Genomic DNA, 8,835 nt, shown 5'->3' with positions numbered 1-8,835 from the left:
TAAAAAAGAAAACTGCAGCAACATTGATCCCGACAACTTTAAAAAAACAAAAAAAAAAAAAGAATATATGGTGTCATTAACTACTTTTAAGTCACAAATCCTTGCGAATAGCACAATGGAATTTTCATGTTTAAAGCACTCCCAGAATGGAACTGCTCAGACTACCAATTAAGTGCGAAACGTGCTCAACAAGCTACTAGTAGGAAATTGGTAGCCAGCCTACTCATCAGTTATCTCAACATTTCCTCCCTTGAGATGCAAGTGCTTTTCTCTTTTCTGGAAATCTGTCAAGCCCTTTCCACTACCTGTCACACCAACCTTACCATGAGGGTCGTCCGAAGACTTGAAGATGCTCTCACGCTTACGGCCTGAGAAAAAACCAACCTGGAAAAGGAAATATGAACTCAGTTAATGCAAAATGCTAATATTTCACTAACTACTATTATAAATTAAAAACTTCAACTAAGATTTTGTATCTCAGTCTAGTTCCTGAGTTCTAAATAATTAGCTCCCAATTAACAGCAAAGAAGAAAATTTGTGAAGGGCAGCTTAAAAGAGCTATTATGTTCACTAACACATCTTTCTATCATCAATAAAATCAATCCTTCACCCTTTTAATGATGACCGATGCATTCAAACACTACCAAATGGGCAGCCTATAAAAGAAATAGAAGAAAAAGCAGGTCATCCTTTGCAGGAAAAGAAAAACCAATTTTAGGCATTTTTGGCCTTTTTTTCCTTATCAACCAAAAAGACCATATATAACAACTGTCTATAATTGGGAAATATTATAAAAACATATCAACGGTAAAAATGTTTGCTAGACAGACCTTTTTAGTCTTGCCTTTGGTTGTCTGAAACTGCTGCCAAGCATTCTGCCGCTTATTCTGTGCCACTTCAAGTTGTTCAAGTCGCATCTTTGACTTGAAAGCATGTATCTTCTTTCGCTTGGCAGCTTTCTGTGAATCACGGGCAATAAATCATCAAAATGGTAGAAAATAATTTCTGTCAAATTTTTTATCTAATAGAAGATAACAATAATTGGTAGGTGTTAACAAAAAAAATATTTGACTAAAAAAATACAGCATTGGAAAATAACAAGTAGAAAATAAATACTTACTAGCTGAGGAATTTTCGAAAGTCTCAACTATAGGTCCAATTTTAGATGTACGCCATTAGTTTAAAATCAGTCCATGTAAGAAAACCATGAATCATAACCCATAAACTTACATGTTAATTGGACCGGCGATGACGTTAGTTTTATCAGAAGTCATTACTCGTGAAAGCAAACTGAAGTTTAGATTCCCCTCAGCAAAAATCTAGCGTTCTATAGAAGCACTGTACAGAGTATCTTACCACATCCTCAGGGTCATCAGCAGCTATTCGAAGCTTTGCTGGTAAGCTTCGAGATTGAAAGTCAACAAAAGCAGCTTGAGCTATCTTACTTTTGATAGCTTGTTTTGTAGACTCAGCAACCTTTTCAGCTTCCACCAAAGCATTGTATTCAATTGCCCTTACATTGGCAGGATCCACCTGGGATTGAAATTGCATATGGTGAAAGGGATTAGCGAGGCACTTAAGGGGATTGACAAACAAATAGCAGGAAACACAAGTTGTGTCTGAACATAGATCTATCGATGGTCAATTAGAAACATGAGGAAATAAGAACTCCCAAATAAGGTTCTATTAGCAGAATTCTAGGATATACTCAACTAATAGATACGGGACTAAGGAAATAAAAAACTGCAATGCACCTCTGGCAAAAGCAATGCTGGGTTAGCGTTTAAGTGGATTCATGTCCTGTCAAGAAATACCCATTTCATTGCATAAAATTAGACCCCAAAGAATGAAAAGTAAAAAGCAGGGGAGCAAACTTTGAATAAAATGCAAAACCATTGGAGACACTACTAAAAGCTGATCATACTTCCTCGCTTGACTGTTAAGCCCTACTAATCAAACCATTTATAGGCTACGCAAAAAAGTCTTTTGAGATGAAAAGATCAAAAGCCCATCTGACAGAAAAGAAACAAAAGGTTCTCACTTGTTGTCTCAATGAATCTTTTTCTCACTTTCTAGCATCTCTCTTCTTAAAGTCTTTTACTTTATATTGCCCAGAATTCCACCAAAAGGCCTCTCTATTTCACCATGTAATCATCAACATATTGCTCTTGGGATTATTCAACGGTAGAAACTTGACAAATTATTGCCATTTGTAGTTTAGGGATCAAAGTGGCAAATAACTGAAGCCTCCATTTTCCTTTTTGTTGAAAAAATTTTACTGGGTGTTCTTTTAATTTCATCTCATTTGAAAATCATGCACCAATAAACTTGTTTTTAACAATCTCTTTAAAAAAACCCTAATCAGATGCATGTTATTATTTGTTGAAAATCTTTTAATGGCTTTGGATTCTGTTCCAAGTTCAAGACATCCTTCATGCAAGTGCAACCAATATTTTCATTTATAAAATATAATCATAACATGCCCATAAGGGTATTTTCAAGATTCCAAAAGTTTCAGTGCTATGTCAGACCGCCTCTAACACATAACACAATCGACTCAACATTTACTAAACTATTGACAGATGGTCAAGGGGAAAAATGTAGGTTTTGAAACTACAAGATGGAAAGTGTAATTTGTGGGTATCTCCTGTTAGAATAAATTTGTAATATTTGCAAATATTTAGGGTATAAAAGCCTTTAGACATTTTCTGGATTATATAAACTATTGTAATGAAACCCTAAAGATATAGTGAGAATTTTTTTTTCATTATATCTTAAAGGTTTTGGTACAATAGTTATAATACATAAAATATGTGTAAAGGCATTTATACCCTAAAATTTACAAAAGACATAAGAAGAGGAGGTGAAGGTCATAACCAGAGTGCCTATGAGAATCTGGTGTGTACTCTCTCTCTGACAAAAGACACAGTGTTCATTGAAATAAAATTTATATCTCACAAAACTGCTAAAAGCAAGCATTGGAGCATGAGAGAAACTTACATTTAGGAGTCAATTGCTAAGAGGAATGCAAGCCACATTCTTGACAATTTAAAAGATCGAAATGAGAGACCCATGTTTGGTATGCCACGTTTCCAAGAATGTCCATTTGAGGGGGAGGGGAGGAGGGATGCGGGTAGGGTGTGAATAGCTGTAGGGATATTTTTATACAAAAATTGTACCAACACTTGCCTTAAACTAGGGAAAGTTTTCCTACCTCATTGCATGAGAAGCAAACTTCTTCCTCCAGTGAGAAAGAGATGCTGAGATAAAATCACTTTCTAGGAAATGTCACACACCAAACAAGGATATCTCCTAACAACCTTTTAAATTCACAAGTATGCGGTTCATATTCCCCAATACCAAATGGCAACAACTTAGCAATTTTAGTTAGATCTAAATCAAGAAGTTCCAAATTCCACTCACACCAAACACTACGATACTATGTTTATACATCCTACATGCTACTCTTCCCCTCAACTTATTAGGAGTTAGGCAGGTGAAGAAAGACACTCTTTTTTCTTTTTTGGGTAGGGGAGGGGGTGGGTTGTTAGTTGTTTATAGATTAACACAACATGCAATTAAAAAAGCAATAAATATCCTTTATCGTTCATGACACTCAAAAGAAGCTACGAGAACATTTCACTAGCAAGAAAGATTCTAATTATTACTTTACACTAGGGGTGTAAGTGAAACAACACGTTCACTGAACAGCTCATCAGTGAGCTAGGTTTAAGCTAGTTTACTTTCATTTATTAATTAAATAAATGAGTTTGAACAAAATTGTCAAGCTTGTTTTAATCAACGAAACTGAGATTGAACATTGGTGAGCTCAACTCATTTATGTTCATGAACAATTTGTTTATAACTTTCTTTTATTTTTTATTTTGCTTTTTAGATTTATATACAATTTTTTAAAATTTTAATTTAGCTATCTTCTAGAATTTTTATTAAAACCAATATCTTTTTAAAATTCCAACTATACTTCAAACAATATTAGAAATTTTATCTTTATGATTAATTTAAGATACTAGATCTAAATATCTAAACTCCATTTAGAAAGCCTCAATTTCCAAGCTCTAGCTTTCTTCCTTTCTCTTTCTAAACACCAAATCCAATTTCTCACCACTCTCTTCTCTCTTATCATTCCTCCTTTCTCTACTAGTAACTCCAACGTATTTTGTTTTTATTCCCCTTGCACAACTCATCCTTCTTTCTAAATATTTTCTCACCCACTTCTTGCCCTCAAATTTCTTCATTCTCTTCAAGACTCTCAAGCCATTTCACATCTTTCAAGCTTTACCTTTTGCTCTCCAAGTCATTTTTAGCCTATCCCCAAGCAAAACTTTTTTTTCTGTTTCAAGTCTCTTGTGTTTTGCTGTTTCTAAACAATTGTGAATTTTGTTGTTTGGAATAAGTTCCAACTTGATTATTTTGTTCAATGTAAACAAGTTCCATCCCAGCTCAAGCGCTACTACTGAGCTGAGCTTAAACAGAAAATGTAAGCTTCACTAGAGCACAAGCTCAAGCTCAATTTCTAATAAAATGAGCCAAGTCAAAGGCAAAGCAAAGCTTGGCTTAGCTATTTTCATTACACCTCTACTTGATACCCCCACCTCTTTTTTCCCGCTTTCCCTTGTCAGGAAGGACTAGCACTCATTGCTCTTGCCACTAAAAAGTCAAACATGTTCAATAATTTCAAATTATCATTTTGTTACTAGTGAAACTATGCAATGGTGTAAGATTGTGCACATGTATATGCAAGTTTGTGCGTGCATGCTATGTACACCCGCGCATGTAGACACCAAAAACACAATTTATATGCATAAAAACAAGGATTTTCAATTTTCTTTGTAGAAAGAATGCATAATCTAAAGACTAAAGATAGAAGATCTAAAAGATAGAGAAAGAGAAATATATATCTAAAATGATAATTTGAACTCTATGTTTGTGAAATCAAAACTCATCAGCATCTATCTTCAAAAAATGAAAAAGGGTCATAATGCTAACAAAAACAAAAGAACTAGTAGGTTAGGAAAAGCAATAGACTATAAAAATTATAAAGGGTGAATTTGTATAAGAATCTCATGTGGCAACCAGAATGGTACCTCTTCCTTATTTCCCCATCCATCAAAAGAGACATAATACCCATTTGGAGTAATAGCCTCAATAGTTGCATCATACCTGAATATTCAACTAATCAAACACGGAAAAGAAAAGTAGGGGAAGAAATGGAGAGGGAAAGAAAAAAATGGTTAAAATAAGAATATCCTTGTTTCTAAGCATACCACTCTCCGTCTTCACTCCAGACAGCCTGAACTTTTGTGCCAACATGAAATTTATCCCCATAATCAGATGTTTTCCTTGATTCCTAGATAAGAGAAAAGCATTTATAAGATGTGAGTACCTAAAAGAATAAGGAGAGAGACCTCCCGCACCAGAAAAAATAAACATTGAAAGAACAATTCCAATTGCCCGCTTGACCAAAATGTATTTTCAAATAAGTACGTAATGAACAAAAGAAAAAAGATTTATGTTGCCAATCAAATTCTACAAAAGAATAAAGGCTAAACCAAGGAAATAGTTGGAGATTATGAAATAAATATTAGCAATTCCCATAAAATAACTGTATCATTCAACTACTTGTCCCAACTACGAATCATATGCCAACACTATAATGACATGCAAGAACATCTTGCATCAAATGCTTACATAAAACAGTCTCAGTTATGTGACAAATTGGATATGAGAAAAAAACTTAAATGTGACAACTTATTACCATACATTAGTACAAAAATTGTAAAAATGTAAAAATTTCCATTTCAATTCAGAATCTTGCCTTTCTGAATAAAGCACCATATTTGACAAACAAAATTAACTACAAAAATAAGTCAAAGATATAATTAGCCATTTTAATCACCTTTGATTGTGCAGTGAGTACAGTAGCACTAGTCCCAATATCTGATCCAGAAATCTCATTTTGCTTTGCAGTTGCAAGCAGTTCCTCTGTCAGAGCAATCACCTGCACCCCAAAGGTTCAGCACAATTCTACATCTAAAAAGAATCTATATATTTAGTAAAATAATAAAGGGTGAATTGTTATCATATTTCGAACTTAGAATCTCAGGATGAACATCGCAAATCAGGTGAATGAGAAGCAGGCTACCATCACAACACACAGCACACCTGCAAAGGAATCAAGATCAAAGTGATGGGCATCTTGCCAAAGCTCTATATGTTCACAAAATTTCTTTTTCTCCCTAAAGTTCACATTTTTGCATCTGTGAACTTTTTAAATGTATGAACCATCCTCACCTTTTGAACCCTGAAATGAAAACAAACCTCCAGCAGAGCCATTACCGTTAGCAGTTAATTGATGTTGCTTGTTAGAGCAACATATTGATTCCTTCAAAAGAGGGAAGGAAGAGAAATGATATTTTCATCACCTTAATGAAAAACTTGACATCTAAAAAATTCTCTAAAAACTAAAACTGATTATTTGATCACTTTTTGGTGCTGGGTAATAGGTCAGTTCCATTTCTTAACAGAATAATCGCATTGTAAATACAACATGACAAAGAAAGAGAAAACAACAAAAAAAAGGAGAAAACGCTACAACAAAAACTAAAATGAAAGATTAAAAACAAAGAAAAATAAGCACAAGCAAGGATAACCTCCGCGAGCTCCTTTCCCATGTCCACATATTCAAGGTTTCCAGGATCATCAGCCAGAAGCTGTCTAACCTGATTTTCACCAAAATCAGGTAATTAGTCGTGTTTTTGCAACTCCTGTTGAATCAAATAACCAGAAAACATAGAATTCTTCCACTTTCTCAGCAAGCAAAGTCAATTATGAAATACTTCTTTTAATCATAAAGTAGTAGTAATAAAAACAAACCCTAAATCCAAATCATTCATTCGAAAAGTACGTAAATTTAGTCCAATCACTACTAATTGGGTTGTTAAAGGCTTATACCGGCAGATAAAAAATTGTTAAAAATTAAAGCAAACTGCGAGTATTAAGTTGAAAATTGAAAAGAAAAGAAAGAAAAAATGGAAACCTGCTGCAGCTGTTCCTTATATGTAGAGAGATTTGAAGCCAGCTCTTCTATGCTTAGCTCATCTGTTCCTTGCATTATATGTTCTATCTAAACTTTTCAATTTTCCTTTCTGAGTTTTTGATGAGTTCCTTTATTTTTAGGGTTTTATATTTGTGTATTTGGATATGAAATTCTGCTAAAACACAAGATGCCCACAATTTGGAAACTCTTCATTTATACCAGCGCTAGAATTGGATAGTATAGATGGGGAACCAACAGGATTGGCTATTCATCTCGTACTTGGTGTGTTTTGATCTGACCTTATAAAACCAGTTTTATTTTTTCAAATCAAGTTTCGAATTATATGGAATTTCGTTTCGACTTAACCCGTATATATATAAATATATATAGAATCATTTATTTTAGATTTAGATTTAGATTTAGACTTATATATTTATTTAATTTTATATTTATATTTCAAAAATAATATTTTATATTAAAATTTTAATATTTTATTAATTTTGATTGTGAGTTTAAACACATATGAGTTGAATAAAATTTAATTATAAAAAGTAATATTTTAATATTAAATCGAATTCAAATATTAAATCTATAAAATTGGGTTGAGTTTAAAAAAAATAAAAACTCACTTTATTTGATCTGTTATTATTTATAGAATCAAGAAAAGTTCTAACTACACCCATTTTTGCTTTATACATTTTTATTTTTTATTTTTAAATTTTTTATAAATAAAATTACTTAAATTTCATTCTTATAAATTTTCAGATATTCATTATTTTTAAAAAATTATAATACTTTCCAAAAAAAATTTTTCAAAAAATTATAACATCTATGAAAAATACATTTCCTGAAAAAGAAAGTTAAATTTTATAAAAAAAATTACAAATAAGGAAATATTATTAAAAGTATTTAGAAATTAGTGTAGTGAAAAGAATTATAATAAAAAATAATAAATTATAAAATTAATAAAAAATTATTTTTTATTGTCTTGATTTTTTAGAGATGCATAACGTCCTAAATATGATAATTATATACTTATTAAAATATTTTATGATGTTTCATAGAATATAAAAAATAGAGAAAAATTACTATTACCATGTTCTTGCCTTCATACAAATTTAAGAATCAATGGAAAAAATGTTGAAAAAATTAAATTAATTCAAAGTTAAAGATTTTCTTGATCTGCATTATGTGCCTATTAATAAAGAGATAGTAATACAATTGAATATTGTATAATTTTATTAAAATCTAATATGCTAATTAAAAAAATATCATGATAAGTATATAGAAATATTTTTCTAAGGAGTTCAATTTAATAAAAACTATTATAAAATTTTAATAATCGATATAAAAATATTTATTAAAAAATAATAAATTTTAAATTTATAAAAAATTATATTTGCTATTTTTATCTTTAATCTAATTAAGTTTTCATAAAATATTATTCTTTTTTAATAATAACTTTTTAAACCTATCTACAAATAATTTTAATAAGACTTTTTTTAATTTTTCATAAAATTTCACTTTTAGGGCCAAAAATGCATTTTCAAGAATTTTTATAATTTCTCAAAAAATTATTTTCAAAAAGTGTTATGACTTCTCGAAATTACATTTCAAAAATTATAAAATTTGTAAAAAGATATTTTAATAATTTTACTTGAAAAAAATTTGAAAAAAAAAAGAGGTATATAAAACAACAACGATGATGCAAATAGAATTTCTCAAGAACCAAATGTTGTATTTTAACTTTACAATAAAGCCCCTATTTTCTCTCCTAA

General features: G+C 31.1%; 1 protein-coding gene across 6 annotated transcripts; it reads right to left on the bottom strand.

Annotated features, from left to right (window-relative positions):
* Positions 1-7,241, bottom strand: LOC111275313 (uncharacterized). Of its 6 annotated transcripts, XM_089755201.1 has the most exons (9): positions 7,058-7,129; positions 6,672-6,740; positions 6,313-6,403; positions 5,918-6,019; positions 5,286-5,368; positions 5,106-5,181; positions 1,357-1,533; positions 831-959; positions 1-384 (listed from the first exon to the last, which is right to left on the bottom strand). In XM_089755201.1, exons 3-9 carry the CDS (start codon positions 6,352-6,354, stop codon positions 220-222), a joined length of 774 nt encoding a protein of 257 aa, XP_089611327.1. In that variant the 5' UTR covers positions 6,355-6,403; positions 6,672-6,740; positions 7,058-7,129; the 3' UTR covers positions 1-219. The 6 variants fall into 6 exon arrangements, with proteins under 6 accessions (XP_089611327.1, XP_089611329.1, XP_022716303.2 ...); XM_089755203.1 differs by lacking the exon at positions 6,313-6,403 and having other exon boundaries at positions 6,672-6,785; positions 7,058-7,241; XM_022860568.2 differs by lacking the exon at positions 6,313-6,403 and having other exon boundaries at positions 7,058-7,241.
* Between the last annotated feature and the right edge of the window lie 1,594 nt (positions 7,242-8,835).

Source organism: Durio zibethinus, chromosome 26 (genome assembly GCF_047325235.1).
Source record: "Durio zibethinus cultivar Kanyao isolate XHJ-2024 chromosome 26, ASM4732523v1, whole genome shotgun sequence".
In the NCBI taxonomy this organism is placed as follows: domain Eukaryota; kingdom Viridiplantae; phylum Streptophyta; class Magnoliopsida; order Malvales; family Malvaceae; genus Durio; species Durio zibethinus.
The sequence above is the reverse complement of the archived record's forward strand: the minus strand, read 5'-3'. Positions and strand labels throughout refer to the sequence as shown.

What these genes read in the sequence shown, in the direction of transcription:
- LOC111275313 (XM_022860568.2), bottom strand. Translation starts at nt 7,132, where the DNA reads ATGCAAGGAACAGATGAGCTAAGCATAGAAGAGCTGGCTTCAAATCTC. An exon ending in TACTCACTGCACAATCAAAG is followed by an intron (nt 5,369 to 5,917) that starts GTGATTAAAATG and finishes TCTCTTATCTAG; the next exon opens with GAATCAAGGAAAACATCTGA. An exon ending in GATGGGGAAATAAGGAAGAG is followed by an intron (nt 1,534 to 5,105) that starts GTACCATTCTGG and finishes TTTCAATCCCAG; the next exon opens with GTGGATCCTGCCAATGTAAG.